The sequence below is a fragment of the Arvicanthis niloticus genome, chromosome 6 (assembly GCF_011762505.2).
Source record: "Arvicanthis niloticus isolate mArvNil1 chromosome 6, mArvNil1.pat.X, whole genome shotgun sequence".
Classification (NCBI taxonomy): Eukaryota; Metazoa; Chordata; class Mammalia; order Rodentia; family Muridae; genus Arvicanthis; species Arvicanthis niloticus.
In genome coordinates, this window is record NC_047663.1 from 86,447,183 (window position 1) to 86,469,435 (window position 22,253).

General features: G+C 46.9%; 1 protein-coding gene across 2 annotated transcripts in view; it reads left to right on the forward strand.

The window, feature by feature from the left end:
- Positions 1-16,877, forward strand: part of Ranbp17 (RAN binding protein 17) — a 277,019-nt gene extending 260,142 nt beyond the window's left edge. For both annotated transcript variants that reach the window (XM_034507004.2, XM_034507005.2), the window contains 3 exons: positions 9,413-9,511; positions 11,271-11,398; positions 15,201-16,877. In XM_034507004.2, the coding sequence (XP_034362895.1) occupies positions 9,413-9,511; positions 11,271-11,398; positions 15,201-15,297 (324 nt within the window). In that variant the 3' untranslated portion in view covers positions 15,298-16,877. The remainder of the gene's footprint in view (positions 1-9,412; positions 9,512-11,270; positions 11,399-15,200) is intronic.
- Positions 16,878-22,253: the final 5,376 nt, after the last annotated feature.

A 22,253-nucleotide genomic window follows, 5' to 3' on the forward strand; every position in this document is an offset into this window, starting at 1 on the left:
GATGAAGGTTGAGCATCAATAAAAAGCTTCCTGACAAGAAGAGCCATTCCTGACAAGGGACACTATTAGGTTATGTTCTGTGGGCCAAGGGAAATAATGTCAGTGCCCTTCCTCAGTGTACTGGCAGCAGAACCAGCAAGGTAGGAGATCATGAGCGTGTCCTAACTGGGGCACAGAAGCCAAGCAAGTGACCTTCTGCCTGTGGCCTCCCCATCTCAGAATAGGAAGAAACTGCTGTGCTTGAGAGACATGAGATAGCCCAGATGTCCCTGAGGCTGAGATCCCATAGAGGAATGGTTGTCAGTGGTTCATGCTACACCATGGCCAGAGAGATTATCGTTTTCTTATAATGACATTCATTTCATACAGGATAGAAAGCTAGTTTCTCTTGCAAACATCACTAGGCCCTTCCCCAGATGTAACCAATGTAACCCTTGCCTGTGTGAGCAGCCTCTCCTACGCTCCCTGCACAGTCAGTCCTGCAGACAGCTGCTATTGCCCAACCAATGCTGCTTCGAACCTTTGTGCTCTCACCCCTCTCTCCTGACTGCTCATTCTCTAAGGCAGCTCAAATGCCCCCTCTGTGAATCCTCCCCCTGCCTGCCCAGGCCTTAGCACAGTTGGAAGGCCTCTGGCCTCTGGCCTCCTGTGTGGGCTTGTCTGCAGTATTTACTGTACTGCACTGTGAATCCTCTCTCTCCTTGGCTGCAAACTCTGAGAACTGACACTGGCTTGTTCGCCTCTGTCCCCAGGACCTGGGTCAGAGCCTGGTCAAGGAATGTTATCAGCAAATGTGGAGTAAATCAAGGAAGCAGGCTCAGCTCTCTTGGTTTCCCTCCTGCATTGGACCCATGCATTTACTGAGGGAGACAGAGCTTCCAGTTCTCAGCATCTTTGAGCAATCTCCTTATCTCTTGGCAGTACACTCAATGTCATCAGACAACTATAAATAAAACCCCTCCTTGTTCATGTCCTATTTAGGCAGCCATGTTGCATATGGATGTAGCTTCCTTAACATTTCTAGGAGATACAGGATGACAGCAGTACGCATGCTAACATGAAAAGCTGAAATCTTACAGGGACCCACTGGTAGACAAAGACCTACAAGCAACTGAAGGATGCTGAGAGCCAATGAAATAGTCTCCCTCGGGGAACAACCGCCCCCCCCCCCCAATTGGTTATCTACTACCAAGTGTTCAGCTCTGAAATCATTTACATACAAGTAACATTATAGTCCTAAGCAGATTGTTTTCATATATTTAGGTAGGGATGTGTGTGTTTGTGTGTAACAACAAAGAAAAGGCATCCATGAATTTGAGGCTGAGTGAAGGGAGACTACATGGAGGAAGAAGGGAGTTGAATGAAGGGAAAGTTAGGGGGGAGGTATATAATTGTATTTTAATTTCAAAATATAAATAATGGGGGACTCATTCCTGAAAAAGCAGAGTGCCCCCATTGTAAATGCTAGGCTATGTATATACTATATATGTATACACATACACAGTGCAAATACTAGGCTAATTCTTAGTGAAAAATGCTTTTGAGGGGCCCCATAAATTGTCCACAAAAATACATTTTCCCCATAGGAAAACATTTTTAAAATAAGTAACATAATCCTTCACTAGTAACTGGAACTCTTTGGGGCCATCTAACCAAATCTCTTCAGGAAATAGGAAGATTGTCCTGTCAGATGAGATGCAGTGAGATGTTGAGCCTCCTCCTGTAGGGATGACAGATGTGTTATAAACTAGCACTTGTGCACTCTGCCTTGATAACTACCAGGAAGGCCCTTGTACCATTATGCATCTGTTGTTCTGTTGTGAAATATGATACTCAGTGGGCAGTGTTATAGTGCTGATCAGAAAGTTGCCTGTTTTTCTCACCCCCTTTGATCTTGAATGACCTGACAGCACTGAAATCATTGCAGCCCTGTGTGCATGTGCCATTGGCTCAACTTCATGCTGCTGCTTCCATCAGTGATCTGTAGGAGGAACTAAACAGCATCCAAATACCTGCGTAAGAAGCAGCGTCTCAGCTGTCCGGCTGCCACGTCTCTCTATTGAGTCTTGAATCTGGGTACCTGCTCTTGAAGTTCTGAATTTATCTGTGGTTTTAGGTTCAGTTTTCTTTCTCAGAAGCAATGCTTTGACTGAGAAGAACATGAGTTGGGGATCCTGACCATTCTGGCTGCTGCTGCAGTCTTGTTCATCTTCACTGTCTCTCCAGTGAGCTCTCATAGGACAAGCTCAGCTAGGAGCCTAGCCTCTGCACTTGCCCTAACCCTTCTCCAAAGCCAGGTTAGTTCCTGCTGTGTATGGCAGACCCCAGCTGATAGCTGCTTTCCATGTACTAGCCCAAATGCCCATCTGCATTTAGCATGAATAGAAGATGGTGCGTAGCCTGGCCCTGGTGAGGGTCTGCCCCTCACCCTCAGCTCTGCTTCGTGCCACCCCAGAGCCCACGGCTGCTCATTCTTCAAACATGCTAAGCACCCGCTGTCTTGGACTTTTTCTCATCTCGTTTCCTCTCCCTAGTAGGTCCCTGTTCCTGGGTGCAGCTGTGTGCGGCTGTTCGTGCTCAGCTGTGCCTGTCCCGTGCAGATAGGCTGGCCTCTGCGTCACTGGGTTCTCACACTGCCATGGATACCTTTGATCAGAGGCTGCTGTAGGACGTTAGGAGTTCTCAGATGTGGGTCCATGTTAGTCATTCCAGTGCTACTATGAGCTAGACATGTGTCACTTGAAGGAAAACCAGGGGGAGTGACATTGTAGAGCACACAGATCTTCTTAGCGTTCCTATCTACAGTAGAAATGCACATGGTGGTTTTGAGTGGTAAGGCTGAATTTTAACATGACATTGGAACAAATGCTGTTTGGTGTTGGCAAGGAGTGGGGGTGCGGGGGTTTACACAGGGAGAAGACCAACCCAAATAGTGCTGAGTGGCGAGCCCTGCAGCCTTCAGTACCCCAGGTTTTCTGGATTCTTTTAATGTGGCAAGCTGCTCTGTGAGATCTGCATCCACTTGAAATATGATTTACTACATGTAAAAGTTTCGGCTGGATAATGAAGATTCAGGATTGAGACTCACAGTGTAGTGTAGTCAATTTTCCTGCTGTTGCTCTCCAGTACATCTCTGCCATTGAAATGAATAATTTATTATAATTTATTTCAACCCTGGAAAATAAAACTGTTTTCCTAGTGATGTGTGCTATAACATTCAGAATAGACACGTTGCATGCAGAACTCTCAATTAATTAATCCTGAAGTTTCATTTTTGCTTGACCTTCTCCTAAACTAGGAGACTGGCAGGTAATTCTTTCTTCAGTAAGCCATGATTAAAATGAATGTTTTGAGAAATAGGGGTAAGGTTGGTAATGAAGAAAATTGAAAGAACAGCGAGGCAAGGTTGTGTTTTTCCTTAGATACTACAGTGCAAGAGTTTTTAAATATTCTAGACAATTCATCACTTAGAACACAAGCGTCCCTTACCTTTCTGTGAGGGGAGCCAAGAATACTGAGTTTCCTTAAAACTCAGGCTCCTTTACGACCAGAGCCAGCTGAGCTTCCTGGACCTGGGTGCTTTTAACACATCCCCTCCCGGTTTTAAAGCAAGGCTGACACTGTATAAAGGCCAAGCTGGCAGGCCTCGTCGGGTGACCTCAGGGGAGACAGGTCACCCATCACTGATTACAGGCTCCTTCAGAGGAGGGGACTTACCTCATCTTAAGTTTCATCCCATTGGTTTTCATTTTAAATGCTAAATACTTCAATACCAGCACATCAGGATTGCTTGATATGGACAGGTATTTTAAATTTAATCTAACTTAAATGGTAGGCCTCAGTTCATCTGGAGAGGCAGAAGAATTTAACAAAATATGTGCTTATTTATCCACTGTGTTCATTTCTCATACCATCTACTAATATCACAAAGAAGATGGCAGATGAAGGGAGCAGTTGACTCTCCTTCCCTAAAGACAGCTAGTATCTAATTTGAGCAGGATCACATTTCAATATCTTCTGTGCATGTGGCCGCAGGAACAGCACTCAGTAATGACAGACATTCCCTGCCTTGTGTACACTGAAAACCTGGAAGCATTTCCTCCTTCAGCTGTGTTCTGACTCCCTGGGCCTGGACCTCTATCTAGGGCAGGTGCTCTGGAGAAGCCACCATGGAGGGGAGAGATTTCCTAGGTTTTCAAACCCTGCTGCATTATCCAGGCAGTTGTGCAAGGTGGGGTGTTTTGGTTGGTTTTGTTTGTTATGTTGTTATTGCTAAGGTCAGCCTTCCTCTCCTCTCCTCTCCTCTCCTCTCCTCTCCTCTCCTCTCCTCTCCTCTCCTCTCCTCTCCTCTCCTCTCCTCTCCTCTCCTCTCCTCTCCTCTCCTCTCCTCTCTTCCTGGCCTTCTGAAAGGCTGGTGCATTCCCTAGGCGCAGGGTAGCTCTTAAGAGTTGGATGCATTTATTATTAGCTGTTCCTCAGAACATCACCAGAGTATTATCGCACAGTCGGGACACTGTAGCTCAGCTGGGGTGAGAATGACTCCATGTCCTCCATGGATTAGCACACAGGCTGTGTCCATACTATGTCCCCTTGCTTGATCTTTTTGGTCTCTTCTCAGCCCTCAGGGCTAGGGCATAGAGCTGCTCTGTCTCTGTCTCTCACTCTTCTTCAGCCTGGCTTTGCAAGGCCTCCTCTGTGCTAACCAGAAGACAAGGCCCATTTTTCATTTGCCTCACAAGCAGACAACAGAAGTGCAGCCTTAGGAGGGGTCATGAGCACTAGCAGGGACTGGAGACAGGGAGGACAGAGCTGAGGTCCCTAAGTGGACCTTGCCCTGCACGGCCAGCACTCATCGTCCACAGCCCCTTTTTTCTATGGGACTGAATGGGGACAGGATGGGAACCTTAGTTTTGGGTTTGGGGGGAGTTGGTTTTGTTTTGTTTTCCATTTATTCCTTATGACTTGACAGAATGTGTACTAGTTACAGTAGTCAGCACGGTCAAGTGCCAGCCATAGAGACATTTACTCTATAGGAAGTATTATATCCTAGAGAAAGTTAGCCTAATTTACTAATTTCTATGGTGTTATGGTGTTAATTTAAATTGTGGTACTCTCAGTTGAAGGAAAATCATTATTTCCCATGAAATGTTCAATGGATCAATTTCCAAAGACATTCTTACATTTACTATTGTTCACTTTCCAAGTCTGTAAATATAGTAACTAAACTTGTAAGCATTTTGGGTGGGAAGAGGAAAGGCTTGCTGAAAATTTTTCAGAAGCCATGGTCCTGGGTTCTAATCACAAACTTAACAGCTACATGACTCCAGAAGCTGCTAGAGCAGACAGGCACCATGTACAGGCCACTGAAGGTGAAAGAGACCCCCTCTGTCAGGCCCCTCAAGGCCTGCAGTAGGAACCAGCTGTGGCCAGGGGCTCTAAGCCTCACTCTGAACAGCCTGAGCCCCCATGGCCACAGGCTGGCATAATGAACTCACACAGACTTTTGCATATGGCCTGATCTAGCCTTTACATCCTAGCAGCACCATGATCAAGTGTGTTCTCCTTGACTCCAGGCCCTTAGTGTATCCAGATGTGTGATAGATAATGCTCTCCAAAGGTTTACCTGAGAATAGAGACAGCATGTACAGTAGACTCCATAAATGCTGACTTTGTTAGATGTTGAGAAACTCATCAGGCACCACCTGCTGTTAGGTAGGCTGCTCTGTCACCGTCTCATTCTTCTTTGGCCTGGCTTTGCTAGGCCAAATGATGATAGTACCTAAGACTCTGGCTCGGTAACCTAAAAACCCCAGCCACAGGCCTTCCTAGGATCTCCTGGCTTAGAGGTCTTGGTCTGTTTTCAAAAACAAGGTCCTCTGAAGTGACGGATCTGTGTTAAGACATTGAAGTATTCTGTGTGTGAGCCATAGATTAAGGCCCAGCTCAATTTCCTGTATAGTGCTCTTCATCTTAAAGTGTGTACTCACTGTCTCAGCAGCACAGTGCCCAGCGTAAACTAGCACACGGAAACAGCAGAGCAGGCTCGTGACGCCAGGGTGTAACTGTTCTGTGTGGCCCAGGGGCTCGTGTTGGCTCTGCTCTGCTCTGCTCTGCTCTGCTCTGCTCTGCTCTGCTCTGCTCTGCTCTGCTCTGCTCTGCTCTGCTCTGCTCTGCTCTGCACTTGTTTCTCACGCCTTTGTCAAGAGCATGATCAGAGGTCACACGTTGTCACTTTCTTCTTCTGGATCACACACCTGTGGCTTTGTGCTTAGATGTATGTGCTTGCATGGTTGCACTGTCACACTGTCACTTAAACCCATGCTAACCCCAGCAAAACCAACTGGCTGCTTTCTGTGCTGCCTCCTGCTGAGCTGATTTCTGGGACTACAACTCAGCATGAAGTTAGAGGACTTTGAGGAGAATATAGTAATCTCGTTTACCTGTCTAACCTAGCCATGAGTTGGTATTCTTTCCTGCGCCATGAAGTTCCACTGGCTTCAGCCAGCAGAGGCTACAGTTACAGAATGGGAATTTTATGTGTAAGGTACACTGTGCCAAGGACAGGATAGGTGTTTGGTTTGTACATAGGAAATTCCTCCTCAAGGTGTCCCTCTCACCGCAGTTGTCACAGTCCCTACTTCATGTCTGGGATATAAAGGCAAACGCCGTGGGAGAATTAGCGGGGCTGGGCTTGGCTCAGTTCTTAATCTAATGCCTGTTGCTACCTCCTCATTGAACAAAACTCCAGCCAAACTCTGTCAGGAATGAGAGGAATGGGGAATCAAGTGAAGTAGCATAGAGTATGATTTTCCTGAGTAGACAGCCCTCTGCTAGATAGCTCCAGTAATGCGTATGGTTTGGAGCATAGGCCCGGGGCAACAGAGCCAATTGAGAGTGGCCTCCCACCCTCCCCTCAGCTGTGTTGGGAGTGAGTACGCAGTGGAGAACTAGATACCAGCTCTCCAAACACTGCGGCACTACACACTCATGGCACCTGCTGACAAAATGTGGGCGGAGCCAAGATGGCTCCTTTCAGTGTCCGCCCATGGCATCCTTGACCTCAGAGACCACCCCCTTAAACATCACACTGCCCACAGGGGAGAGGACTGTGCTTTAGTATTGGAGCCAGCATCCTTCCTCAGGGTGTTTGGGCTGTTTTACCACTACTCTAGGATTATTAGAAAAAATAATTCTGGAAATTAGCTGCCACATCAATGACATTTAAGAAGATTACTCGGTACTTTACATATTTCCAGAAAAGTAAAAAAGGAAAAAAAAATCATCCATTTTTGCCAACTTTATTTTTAGAAAAGTATTTTATTCAAACATCCCCTTACTTATTACAGACATAAATACATGCATTCAGACAAATGAATACACGAGAGGATCGTATAAAGTAATTGGCACATCACTCCAGGATGCTTTGTCAGTTACTGGAAGAATTTGGTGCCTCTAACTTTAATCTTCTCCATTAAAATATCCATTCTGCTTCAGATTGTGAAACCCATAATATTTTAGACTGTCTCCGTGGATCTGTTAGTTTTGCTTGTCAACTTAATTTGTGCTCTATGACTTTGACTGGCTCACTAAACTGTTCATAGGAACATGTGATCTACAAAGGATGTTGAACATGCCAGGCATGGAGTCCTGGCCTCTCCAGAGAGTCTGGACATCAGTGTTTGTGTTGTGGATAGGCTGGCAGATGTCCTTTGTAACCAGCCTACTCATTGAGGTGGTGACGGAAATGGCAGCTCTTGAACTACAGAGATGCACACTGCTGGTGTAGATATGCCTTCTGTGTCTGCAGGATGCACACTCTGCAACACTTTTCAAATGCCATCTCATTCTATGCTCAAAGCTTCCTTGAGCTGGATTATTTCCTTCCCTCTTCAGAGTTAATAAAAAGAGACATCTCAAGAGCTGTTCAGTTACTTGCCAAAGATCACAGAATAAATTAGATTACCAAAACTTTTTGCCAGGGGCAGAGAGATGGCTGGGTATGTAAATAAGCACTTGTGTAAATGGAAGAGCAGAGCTCAGACCCCTGGCAGCACCTACACAGTGCACAAGTGCCGGGTGAGTCTGTGCCCACCTGTGATTTCAGTGCTTGAGAGGCCAGCAGGCTGACTGCATAGATGGACATTATCCTCAAGCTGTGGGTTCAGCAATAATTAATTTACTACCTCAGTAAGTGAAATGGAGACACCCAACTTCACCCTTACACACTACACATGTAAATTGCACATGCACATGCACATTACACATTCATACTTATGCAAGAAAGGGAGATTGCTAAAGCATTCAAAGCAAACCAAGTCATCAAAGCCTAGTAGGGGTGGTGTCTGTGGGGGTCTTACCTCACCACCACTCTTTCATTTGCCCTCCATTGGGGAGACAAGCTCTAGAGCTGTGGGAGTAGATAGGCTGCAGCAGGAGAAACCAGCCCACTTCACAGCCATTGGCCTGGACCGTTGGGGAAGCCTCACCCCTGGACTTCCGCCTGTCATGTCTGATGCCAAGGCACATTCCACATACTTCACCATGGCCACAAGCCCATCAGTAGCTACCTTGCATTGAGGGTAAAGTCTAGACTCCATCAGCATGGTCTTCCATTCTGTCTCCTGCCACACAAGTTCCTTACCATTAATGAACCTGGCATGTTCACCCCCACCCTGTCTTGGCCTCCTGTCTGCTTATGATGAACTTAGATGTTACGGTCGTGTGGCAACTCCCTGACCAGCATTGAAGAACTTAGAGGTCTTCTCCCTCTGCACGCTGCTGCTCTTCCTACACCCGTTCCCCACTGTTTTCTCTCCGTGACTTCCCTAGCAAGCTTGGAGGGCAGCTTGAGGAAGAGTACTATTATCTCTTGTGTGTGTCTTAACAACCTCAAGCATTAAGAACGGGGGTAAGTGAGTACATGGAACATGGAGCAGTGAGTGAGCAATTAGTACTGAATGATTTGAAAAACAATAGTCTGAGCTAGCAGGAAACACACCATTCTGGAGTCAAATGGGAAGCGTTTTATTCTACTCAGTGATGAGCTACAGAGAGATGTCCATTAGCGTCATAAACTGGTTGGTGAGGTGAGAAGCAGACAGGAAAGTAAGTTGGGCCTTTACCTGGTACCTAGCACAGAGCAAAGCATAGAAAGCATGAGAAGCAGGGACTGAACCTCCTGGCTCACCAAGAAGGTTCTCACCAAGCTTTTGGTGGTAGAGACTATTCCTTGGGGACATGAGGTCTGCCCAGAGTTCACTTTGCCTTCTAGGCTTCCAGAGTGAGAGCCAAGTGTCCAGGGAAATCCCTCTTGTCATCAGAAAAGTGGAGGGCTGGAGGGAGTACATAGAGTCTGGGTTTTAGGCAGTCTCTAAGCCAAGGGTCCCAGTTTTCTTGTGTTTCTGTCTTCTAGATGATGTCTGTCCTCATGAACACCATTGTCTTTGAGGACTGTCGGAACCAGTGGTCAGTATCCAGGCCTCTCCTGGGCCTCATCCTGCTCAATGAGAAGGTGAGTGTGCTTTCAGATGGGGCCACAGGAGGAGAGAGAGAGGCCCTTAGACCCTGAAGACCACAGGCTACCCGGCTGAGGCCTTGACAGCCTAGAAGGCACTTTTCCTCAAAAATCATCTTGAGTTAGCAGAGGTCACCGAGGCCCACCTGCTGCACTGTGTATGTGTGGGTTGCTCGGCAGTGTCCCAGAGTCACCCTCACCTGCCTTGCCATTCTCAGGCAATTCTGAGCCACAGCCCCTTGGCCTCTCCTCCAGCCTTCCTTTATATCTGGGGACCCCAGACAGGAGCACAGCTGATGACAGCAGCAGCCCTTGAGGGATTGTGGGTAGACCCGGTACCCTTCATCTAGGGAGCATGCGTCCCAGCCTCCTCGTGCTCTGGCCACCTCACATGCCTCCCAAGCCTCCTTGGAAATCACCCTGGCCCCTCAGCAGTCAGTGGGAACAGTGCATTACTGCTCAGGAGAATGAATTGTCTATACAATAAGATAGTACTGGGAAAAAGACAGTGAGATTAGAGGCAGCCGCATACATTAAAATTCAAACTAAAGTCCCAGCCTTGGAAGGAAACTAATAGAAGAAGAAAATATATCAAAAAGAGAAGCGCTGTCTCATCACTCACCTGTGCTGAAGGATCCAATTTTAGCCACATTCAATAGCGCTGCCATTCATCTTCCCGGTGTTACTGTGATTTAAATCCACGCTCTATAAAGGAGAGCAGTTCTTTTAAAATGATTGAGAGGGAATAAGGGCAAATCCGGTGTTTAGAAAAAGCTTATGACATCACAATATTATACTTTACTGATGGAGGCAATATTTCACAGCTTAGGATGAAAAACTAATAATTTTCTATTTGGTGAGAGTCACTGCATCATTATAAAAGGGGAAAATAAGTAGTTTTGTGCATTCCCAATCTTGTTCAGGAAGACATTGTGGTTTAAGTATAATGCCTCTGATATATAGTATTTAAGTATTAGTCTGACTACATATTAATTACGTGCATTTTTTTATGTGAGCTGTTTTAATGCATGATGGGAATTAAATATCATGCAGCTATGGCTGGAAGAGATAAACATATGACTGGCAGAATGTTATCTTTGGCTGAAATTCCGCTGTTTCCAGTGATTAGGAGCCCTGCTCCACATCAGAGCTTGTGTCTATAAAAGATCACGGACCCCAGTAGAAAAAAAGGGGGGCTGAGCAGCTGTTTGTGCCCAGGTATGACAGACACTGTTCTCCGAGCCTCCCGAGACCTCCCAGAACTGAGCAGGCACCTCTGCTGCCCTACCTCAGCAGAGCGGACCCATGGAACCCAGGAGGGCAGACTTGGAACACAGGAAGATGATGAGGCCGGAGGGGAGACCCTTGGCCTGGCCTTCAGTCCCCAGAGTGCTCTCTGGGCATTTCCAGTTACGTTCTCCTCCTCAGCCTTCCTATGACAAGTAGAGTTGAGACCCCAGAAGACCCTGGGTTCATTCCCCACAGTGGAGGCAGACTAAACAGTGACAGTCACAGCAGTCACAGCACAGGATTCTTAGGAGCAAGGGGGTGGGGTTGACATGCTACACCTGGGTACATCGTACACCTCTTCGGCTTGGGTTTTCTCTATGGATAGAAAGTTCAGGATGGACCTGGATGCAGACCCCTGAGCATCAGTGAGCCCAAGTAGACCCCAACTGGCCTGGCCTCCTGCTACTTCCTTCCTGCCAGGTTTGGAGTTGGGACCTGAGCCTGACACTGCTCTGTCTCCCAACAGTATTTCAATGAACTGAGGGCGAGTCTGATAAACAGCCAGCCTCTCCCCAAGCAGGAAGTCCTTGCCCAGTGCTTCAGGAACTTGATGGAAGGAGTGGAACAGAACCTGACAGTCAAGAACAGAGACAGGTGAGCATTGCCCACTGGGGTGCCTCTGGGGCCTCTGGTCTCCAGGCTTGTTGAAAATAATTGGGCTACAGTTAGCACAGCTCATGGATGGGTGTGGCTTTCCTATTGTCCCTTGTGATCTTAGACCCAGGTCAGCTCCAGTCACTATAGTTCACTCAGTATTTGCTCAGGATACAGAGATTAATACAATACAGTCTTTGCCCTTACACAGTTTATAATTCAACAGGAAGGACGGGAGGAACACCTGACTAGAAAGAGCGGGTAAAGGGCGACTCACGCTGTCGTTGGTGATGAGGAAAGCCTGCCTGGCCTTTGAACAAGGCCTTGGGGCCAGATAGACCCTGATGAACTGCTGTTCCTGCCTGTGTAATCTGTGTGACAGAAAAGCAGCCAGCTTCTCTGCTGAGTCTCCTCAGCGCTAACATAGAGCTGACAGTGGAATGGACTGTGGGATTTAGACAATAGAATGCAGTAAAGCTCAGTTCTTGGGCCAGGGACCTGTTAAGTGTTGGTTCCTTCCTCTGCCTGTCCCATGAGTGCTTGGTACCATTGGCCAGTAAGATCTAACCAGACTAGGCCTGAATTAATTAATCGATTTATTCATTCATTCATTCATACATTCATACACACATACATTCAGTTTATAGAACTGCAGCACTGGTGATCTGGGGTGTGTTCTGAGTTCCTGCCCTCATGGAGCTTACGCACTAGTGGATGAGACAGACAATAGTCAATGATAAGGAAGAAACTGTTCAGTGAGAGAACTCCCCCCACCTTCATCAAACACTGTAGAGTTCAAAGTACACATTGTCATCACCCAGTAGGCAGTGTATCTCAGGTCAGGCATGGTCAGCTGGGGGTACAGATACCTTCCCTTGGCTGTTATCTAACTCTTAAGTAATCCTTTCAGAGCCAGACTCCTTCAGAGCCAGAAGCTAAGGGGAAAAAAAAAGAAAAGAAAAAGATAGGCAGGATATTTTATTTTTGTTTGTTTTGTTTTTCCATTAATGTGATTATTTATTTATTTATTTATTTATTCATTCATTCATTCATTCCATTTAAATCCCAATTGCTGTCCTCTCTCCTCTCAGACCCCCCTCATATAGTCCCTCTCCTATGCCCCATCCCCCTCTCCTCTAAGAGGGTGGGTGTCCCTTCTGGGTATCCCCCCCACCCTGGCACATCAAGCCTCTGCAGGGCTAGGCGTATCCTCTCCCACTGAGGCCAGACAAGGCTGCCCGGTTACAGGAATGGATTCCACAGAAAGACAACAGCCTTAGGGACAGCCCCTACTCCAGTTGGTGGGGAACCCACATGAAGACCGAGCTACACATCTGCTACATATGCCTAGGTCCTGCCCTTGTATGGTCTGTGATTGGTGGTTTAGTCTCTGAGATCCCCCAAAGGTCCAGGTTAGTTGTTTCTGTTGGTCTTCCTGTAGAGTTCCTAACCCCTCTGGGTCCTCAATCCTTCTACAAGACTCCACGAGTTCCATCCAGTGTTTAGATGTGGGTCTCTGTGTCTGTTTCAGTCAGCTGCTGGGTAGAACCTCAGAGGACACTTATGCTAGGCTCCTGTCTGCAAGCGTAACACAGTATCATTAATAGTGTCAGGGACTGGTGCTTGTCCATGAAATGGGTCTCAAGTTGGGCCAGTTATTGGTTGGCCATTTCCTCAGTCTCTGTTCCATCTTTGTCCCTGTATTTCTTATAGACAGGAAAATTTTTGGGTCAAAAGTTTTGTGATGGATCAGTGTCCTTGTCCCTCCACTAGGGAATTCTGGCAGGTTACAGGAGGTGACCACTTCTGGTTCCTTATCCCTACTGCTAGGAGTCTCAGCCAAAATCATCCCCATAGACTCTTGGGAGCCTCCCCAAACTTAAGTCTCTGACATGTCCTAGAGATGCCCTCCATCCCCACCAGCCAATGATTTCCGTTCATTCTCCCAGCCTTCTGGCCATCCCTCCTATCCCTCCCCACACCTGATCCTCATTGCCCCCCCATCCCCCTTCTCATCCCCTCTTCCACCAACTTCCCTCTCTCCCTCTGTCTGCTATGATTATTTTATTCCTTCTTCTAATGAGATTCAAGCATCCTTGCTTGTGTCTTTCTTCTTGTCTAGCTTCTTTGGGTCTATGGAGTGGAATGTGGGTATCCTGTACTTTATGGCTAATATCCATTTATAAGTGAGTACATACCATGCATGTCCTTTTGGGTCTAGGTTACCTCACTCAGGAAATTTTCTAGTTCCATCCATTTGCCTGCAAAATTCATGATATCCTCATTTTTAATAGTTGAGTAGTATTCCATTGTATAAATGAATCACATTTTTCTGTATTCTTTTTTGTTTGCTTGTTTGTTTTTTTGTTTTTTTGAGACAGGGTTTCTCTGTATAGCCTTGGCTGTCCTGGAACTCACTCTGTAGACCAGGCTGGCCTCGAACTCAGAAATCTGCCTGCTTCTGCCTCCCAAGTGCTAGGATTAAAGGTGTGCGCCACCACTGCCTGGCTTCTGTATTCTTTCTATAGTTGAGGGGCATCTGGATTGTTTCCAGTTTCTGACTATTACAAATAAAGCTTCTATGAACATAGATGAACATGTGTCCTTGTGGGATGGTGGAGCATCTTTTGAGTATAAACCCAGAAGTGGTATAGCTGGGTCTTCAAGTAGAACTAGTCCCAATTTTCTGAGGAACGAGGTACAGTGTTTAAATAGAACTGGTGAGCTGGTCTGTGAATAGGACTGGCAGGCCTCTTAGTTTCATGAAAGAACAGCAAGAAGAACTAGCTGTTGTCCTTGTGCCAGTACTGTGTAGAGAAAATGTTCTCTCAATACCCATCCCCTGCCCGTACCCCCACCCCTCTGGGCTTTTTGAGACAGGGATTTTCTGTGTAGATCTTGCTCTCCTGGAACTTGATCTGTAGACCAGGCTAGCCTTGAACTCACAGAGATCCACGTGACTCCCAAGTGCTGGGATTAAAGGCGTGTACCACTAGTGCCCAGCTGAGAGAATATTTTCAGGCATTGTCTCTCTGACTTGATAAAATTCACTCTTTCATTCCCGTAAAAAGTTAGTTACTCTCATTTAAGTAGCAAGACAAGTGGTTAATTATTTTTTTATCTTCCAATCCTTAAATGTTTGGATTGCAGGCTTGGACACCAACCCTGGCTTATGTAGCACACTGGGAATCAAACTAAAGGCTTCATGCATAGGACACAAACACTCTACCAAACTGAGCACGTGTACAAGGAAGGGCATGTGCATGCATGCGCGTGAGCGTACACACACTCACAAACATACCCTGCATTTGCACCCTTTTCTACTATAGGGTTTCACCACATAGTGACAGCCAGCCTCAGACTTAAGGTCCCTCTACACTGCTTTCTGACTACTGGCATACAGACGTGAGCTACCACATTCCACTACCACCACCCTGTTTTTCATTCTCTAAATTCAGTTCTAGTTGAAGATAACAATATCTAGTTTTGGAGAGACCTATAATGCTTAAGTACTCATGTGTAAATCCAGTCTTGTATTTGAGACATAGTAAGATTTTTCATGTTTTACATAGTAGAACTTGAGATGTTCTCCATTCCTAACCTGCACAGAGTGGATTTAGTGGGGACTCTTGTATTCCTGGGGGGGGAGGGAGGGTGCTAGTAGCAGAAGAGCAGTGGCAGCTGGAGCTCCCAGCGCTGAGGAGCCTCCTCACCTGTGCCTGTGCTGGGGTCCCCTCCTGGGTCCTGTGCCCCATGGTTCCCCACCTCTGGCGGTTCATACGGCCTGCTTCTCTTTTCACAGGTTTACACAGAACCTCTCCGTCTTCAGAAGAGATGTGGCAGAGGCCCTGCGTAGCGATGGCCACACTGAACTATGCAGCCTGGACATGATGAGCTGACCCAGCTCCTGAGCGTGGGCTGTGCAGCCTTTGTCAAGAGACTCTGGAAGGTCTGGGTTCCAGACTATAATGCTGGCCAGCCCAGAAGAGTGTATTTTTCAGAACAAGCAGCTAAAGCCCTACATTTTTATAAGTCTGAGCTAATTATAAAGATTTATAACAGTACACATACAGTGTAAATTCAGTATTCAAAGCAGCTCATGTTTCCAGTCAGTCTGGGCTCCCAGATTGCTGAAAGGTCTAGAAACTGTACTTAACCAAAGAACAGTTAACCCAGGCTCATGTCCATGACCAAGGTGTGTGACCAAGGTGGGGGATTTGGTGACAATGCAGCCCTCACCTCAGTTTGGGTCCTGGATCGAGACAAATGCCATCTGAACCTGTTGATTTTAGTTTTTACATCTGGAGACTGCTACATTAGGGACTCGGGCTGTGGGCATTGACATGGAGCCTGGGAGGGAGTGCCATAAAGCCTCCCCCAGAACTGCACACAGGCCTTTCTGCCTCAGCACTATCTGATAAAGTTCAGAGACAGTAACACAATTAGATGACTTACAAACGATGTTTGCTTTCCACTGGCATAAATCTGAAGTGGTTCAGTCTAGAAGAATTAGCTCTGCAACTGCTGCCTGCGGAGAGATGGACTCTGGAAACCTGGTTAGAAGTTCTAGGTGCACAAGTTCCATTTAACTTGAGGAAAAGCTAAAGGTGGCAAGCTGGGTTTAGAAGCAGCTCTGCCCTCTTGGACCACCCAGAAGAGTCAGCTGCTGCCTTCCATACACAACCACTGTTGGATGACTTCATCCAAACATAGGAAATGAAGGCCCTCATAGTTTGTGACCCATCAAACCTAGGCTATTAATTTGGAATTGCCACTGTCAAGAGGGTTTCCTATCTCACTGCGCTGACTTTCTCATTCAGGCTTACAATAAACACTGCGGCCATAATGTCTGATCAGACATGAAAGGTTGGCCTCCCTCGATGTTGCAGGGGAAAATCCACAGGCTCTTGTTGTAATCTCATTTCTCAGACTAGTGTTTCTTCAAACCTTTCTTGATAGTTGAGTTTTGCAACAGGGTTGTCGTATGAGAGCAGGTCACCTGAGTTCATCTCCAAGTGTTTGTCTTCCATGTGCAGCAGGAGTTAGGGGAGGCGGTGGTCTGCATGAGACTGCCTGTGTGGTTAGCAGGCAGTTAAGCCCGAACCTTACTCCTCCCACTCCACTAGGAAGTAGAACTCTTCTATAAAAGACAAATCCTGGACTTTGAAACATCCACTTTCAAAAGAGCTTGACAAGAATTTCTCTTTGGTTTTTGTTTAGTTTTTAACTTGTTTAGTTTTGGCTGTCTGAGCCTCCCTTTGTAGCCCAGGCTGGCCTGGAACTCACTGTGATATTTCCACAGCCTCCTCAGTGAAGGTTGACAGGCCTTGACAGCCACAATGCCTGGCTTCTGCGATTAGGGGCAGGTTGTTTGGAGCTGCCCTCATTCCACAAAGCTGCTTCTCCCACCCAGCACTGTTTCTCAGATACCTAGAGTCTAACACACTATATCGTTTGCATTAAAATGTTCACGAGAAAATGCTGTGTGCTCCCTTCTCTGTGCCATGTAACCTGAGATCACTAGAAGCTTAACAGCAGGTGGAGAGTCCCCTTCAGACTTGGCCTTGGAAAGCATTTTGAGAAGCAGGGTCAGCCAGTCTCCTCATGCTTCGGTGTGGGCTTGAATGCTTGACTTACAGAGCATTTTGTAGGGGCCAACTTAGAAGAGGTGACAAGAAGCATGGAGCCCTGCTCTTACCCACACTGCCTCCCTCACACTGCCACATCGGGAGGTAAGGACCAAAGATGGCTTATAGCTTCACCCAGATCTGTCTCAAGGGGACTCCTGGCTGCTCCGTGGAAATGTTACTAATATTTAGGTTCATTTCTACCTGTTTTTCGGAGCTTGGTCATTAACACTAAATTGCTCCAAAATGTTAGTAGCTTCAGGCCTGGAAATGCAGGTCAGTGGTAGAGAGCCCCTGCATAATACATATGATGCCTAGGTGAGGAAGCACACGAGCCAACATTTGTATAGGAGTAGGCTCTGCACAGGCCTCACCAAGGAGCATGGCTCACCACACAGCTCTAAAGACTGCAGAGATCTAGGAATAGTCTCCAGCCACCCAGCTCTAAATGGCTTCCATCCGCTGCTATGAAAACACTAGTCCTGCCAGGCAGTGGTGGCGCATGCCTTTAATCCCAGCACTTGGGAGGCAGAGGCACTTGGATTTCTGAGTTCAACCTGGTCTACAGATTGAGTTCCAGGACAGCCAGGTCTATACAGAGAAACCCTGTCTCAAAAAAGGAAAAAAAAGAGGAGAGAGAGAGAGAGAGAAAACACTAGTCCTGTGCCACACACACTGGGAAGGATCCCATGACGACAGATTGAATATTGGAATACAGGAATATCGGAAGCAGTACCCTTCAAAGCTGTCTGCCACAGCCTACCTGGCCTTTGCTACATAGGTTTCTTCCTTAAACTATCAGGTTTTCTATCTTGATTTTTCTAGGAAGTCCCACTGTGATCCCTCTCCTCAGAGAGGAAACAGAAGTGGGGGAGCCAAGTGTTCAAGGATCACCTTCATGGCACCAAAGACTTAAACCAGTTTGGGACTGCCAAACCCACCAAATTGTTAAAGGCACTTGGGGACAAACACCTGCAGATTTAATGCAAGAGTGGCATCTGGAGACAATCTATCCCAGTATTATAACATGTTAGGATACCCAGCAAGCCAGAGAGCACAAGGAACCAATTAGTGCCACTATCATGTGATCAGATAGCAGGAATATCTGTCTGCCTTGGTACAGCAATAAGGAAAAAATAGTGCTGCCAGTTCCACCGGGCTCGCCACTTAGTAAAGCCATCAGTGGAGTAGGGTATGGATGCGTTTGCACACCTCACCCTTCTAGAGAGAGTCTAATGTACAAACCTATGCATACAGTATGGGCTTTGTGTCAAGCCAGCTACAGAGCCAATGCTCAAGCAAGAAGTGGCTTGCAGGTATTCTGAGATGTGTCTCACTTTTCCATGTTCTCCTATCAACATGCAAAGCAGGACACCAAGGAGCACATGTTCCCTGCACTGTGTGTCATGATCTGAATACCCCAGAAAAACCCTCTTGGTTCTGGAGTCCCTTCCACTGGCAAGGCAGCCTACAGATACCTTGGGATTGTGGTCCCTTCCAAAAGGCAAAGCTGGGCTGGTTTATAGCTGATATAGATGAGTGGCCAGATTATCTTAGTGGATTGAAGAGCAGATGACCTGTCATACTACCCTACCCAGATGTAGCCAGCCTGGCACTTTGGAAGGAGGCGCATTTGAGGACCATGAATGGGGAAAGGAGCCCCTGGAGACAGTCAGGACTGGGGTGTGGCTCTGATAGAGCATATGCAGGGCCCTGTGTTCCACACACAGTTCCACCACAGTTATCAGAAACCATTGCAAGAGGACTGGATCCACTGTAATGCACTGAATTCACCTGCTAGGCCTTGCTTCTCAGCTAGAATGTCAAGTATTGTTTTCCTTGTCTTAGAGGATGAGAAAACAGCAGTAGGCTGAGAGAAGAGAAAAGGCTGCATAGCCAGACCCTCCCACACTTAGACTAAAAGTAGAAATAAGAGGTGATGGGGAATTCCCTCTGTGGTCCACACAGTCCAGCCACATCCTCATTCTAGCCCCCCTCAGCACCACCACCATGTGGGTCAAGGACCTCTCTTTCCTAAGGTGATCACCCTTGAAGCCTCTGGCCTTCAGGCAGAACCCATTGCCTGGAGCCATTTTCTCCCTACAGCTGGCTGCCTGAGCCAGGAATCAAAGTTAGTTTCCTAACTACACACCTATTTTGTTTTTCTGCTTAATCCCAAACTGGGTCCGCTATAGTGGCTATGATGTGGTTGACAGGGGACTGACCCTTTAGGCTCCTCAACCCATGGGACTAAATACTTAGGGAGAAAAGCCAGTCTGCCCAGACACTTTGAGCTGTGTCTGTGAGCTCTGCCATTGATTCATCCTCCTGCTGTACTTCATAAAATCGTTCTTGAGACTTTTTAATGTTTTATTGAGGTGCAAGTTTACGAGGAAGCGAGCCTTTCCAACTACAGCAAGAGTAACCTGCCTCCTTGGCATATTAAAAAATAATGTTAGTGTCGGGTTTTACGTCCCACAGTTTGGATTGCTGATAAGAGCGCTTCCCTTGACAAGATTCTTTTTGAGGTTTACAGAAAGCGTAATAAAATATGTAAGTTACATCTCCACAAACAAAAGCTATAACATAAGTTATTTATAAGCGTGAGATAGAAACAGTATCACGATAAATAAGCCATAAAGGGTGCCTGCAACATCCATCTTAATGTAATTTGCCCAACAAAAGGGTTGAAACAAAGTCAAATTCAGCAGAGAAAATTTGTCAGGAAGAGGGAGGAAAGCACAACACAAGATGGAGAAGCCGCCGATGGGTGAGGGACAGACAGGTGAGGTGCTTCTGGGTCTCTAATAAGTCTGCAGCATGTGCCTGCCCACAAACTACCCCACCCCTCCCAGCCCACACAGCCTGCTCTCTGCACTGAGTCCCATCTCCAACAACTCTGAGCAGCTGCCAGCCCATCCCACCCCCAGGGGATGGCCTAGACCCCTTCCCTCCTACCCTGTATCCTCTTGCTACTCTCAGCTCCCAGGATAAGCCCATGCACCCTAGCAGCCCTTCATCTACCCCAGTGATTCTCAACCTGTGGGTTGTGACCCTTTGGCAAACGCTTATCTCCCAAAACATTACATTACAACTCATAGCAATAGCAACATTACAGTTATGAAGTAGCAGCGAAGATAATTGGGGGGGGGGGGGGGTCAGCACACGTTAGAGAGTTGCAGCATCAGGAAAGTTGAAAGCCAATGACTGACTTCTTTGTTTACCCACCAATGAGCCAATGAATGAGACCAAGCCTCTGCCCTCACAGAGCTGGCGGGCTGCATCGCCAAGTCAAATGCAGCAAAGTCCAGCAAGGACCAGAAGAAACTGGGATAGGGCAGGGCCAGGGCCAGGCATGCTTTGGGGGATGGGGAGAGAGATGAGAGCTGGCCTGGATCTTAAAGGATGCAAAAGTCCCAGCCATGGGATGAGTGGAAAGAAAAGCCTGAATGGGGTCCACAAACTTCTGAACTCAAACTCTTATTCTTTTTCCTTTATCCCCTCATGTGCCCTGAGTGGGTGCCATGGTCTCATGCCAAAAACCTAATGCACTGACCCCAAACACAGACTCAGGCACCCTAAAGGAGCTCCCAGGCCAGAAGGAGAGGCAGGCCGCAGCCCACCACAAGAACTCTCGCCTCTTGGGTGAGGTACAGGAAGAGTGGGCCTCACGGACCACATAGGAGACAGCCCAGTTCTAGACATCTCAGTCCAGTGGTGTTATGTGTTGAATGAGCACCTCACTTCCCTAAGCCAGTTGGCCTTGAAGCTTCAACCCCCACGGTGAGGTCTCACAGACACCCAGGGCCTTTTCCTTCTTCCAGCTGCCAGCCTTAAGCCTTTTTAGATCCCCCAGGAACTTTCTTCCCAAAGCCCTTCCCACTGTGGGAAGCTGTAATAAGGACTCAGATTTCATTGTGCCTAGTGTCAGATGAAGAAACTAAGTCCCTTAGTCCTGTGAGATGGATTAAGTAGAGAGAGTCTGAATATCTAGGAAATGTGAGTATGAGCACAGGAGATACTTTTTAAATAAAATGAGGCAGGTGTAATTTTCCATCCTGAAAGCTAGAAGGACCCTAGGTCTCCTACATCCCCTGTAGGATGTGTAGTGGGCAGGTCAGCAACCTGTAACATGGGGTACGTGCCAAAGCATGTGCTTATGCCTTCTATGGAGGGAGACCAGGCTATTCCCCTTAAGCTTTCAAATAGGATAACTTGCCCAAATACACTTAGGAGCCTTGATTCAATCCCTACACCATTTTTAAAACAGGAATATTGAATCCCAAATCACATAGGAAGTCAATGTCCGACAATCTGAGCTGCCTGCATCCAGATTCCTGGACCACTTGGAGATTCCAGCAGCCTGCCACTCATCCCAGAAGCCCCACTTCTCCTATAGGACTCCCAGCAAGACTACCCTTTCTCCTAGCTTCATTTCTGGGGGACCAGGAAAAGATTCCTGCAGCCTGGAAGTCTCTAGATCCCCAAGAGTCCTGAGCCCAGTTCCCTAGCTCTTAGAATCTGCTTTTTTCTAACCATTCTCCTCCATGCATGTGGCCTCTCTCCCACCTTGATGTTGAGTTAATAGCAGGTACAAAAGAGCAACCACTTCACAGTTTCCAGAACACCTAATACATATCAAAACATTCAGCAAAACCAGGCTCAAAGGAGACATTCCTGCCTTGAGTACAACTACTTAAAGAAGAAAAGAAGGAATTTTGAGAAAATCAAAACTTTCACCACCGCCACAACAACAACAAAAGAAACGAATTTGTAAAAAGTAAAAGCAAAACAAAATATCATGGAAAAGATGTCTCAAAGCAACAACAACAAAACAGACAAGGAGCGTGCATGTAGCTCACTCAGTTGATAGAGTGAGTGCCATCCTAGCACTCATAAAGCCCTGGGTTCAATAACCAGCCCCCCCCCCCCCCCCCCATAAGCTGGGCATCGTGGTGCATGCCTGTAACCTCAGTGTTATAAGAGGCAGAGATGGGAGATCAGAAGTTCAAGGTCTTTTTCAGCTACCTTGATAGTTTGAGGCCAGCATGGACTACATAAGACCCTGTATCAAAAATAAATAAAACCAAAAAAGCAAAAATAGGATAATGAGCCTGGCGATAGTGGCACATTCCCGTAATCCTAGCCCTTGAGAAACTGAGGATGAATGAGCATTTGAGGGCTGCCCTGAGCTCACAATAAAAGAGGATAATAAAATGAAGCCTACT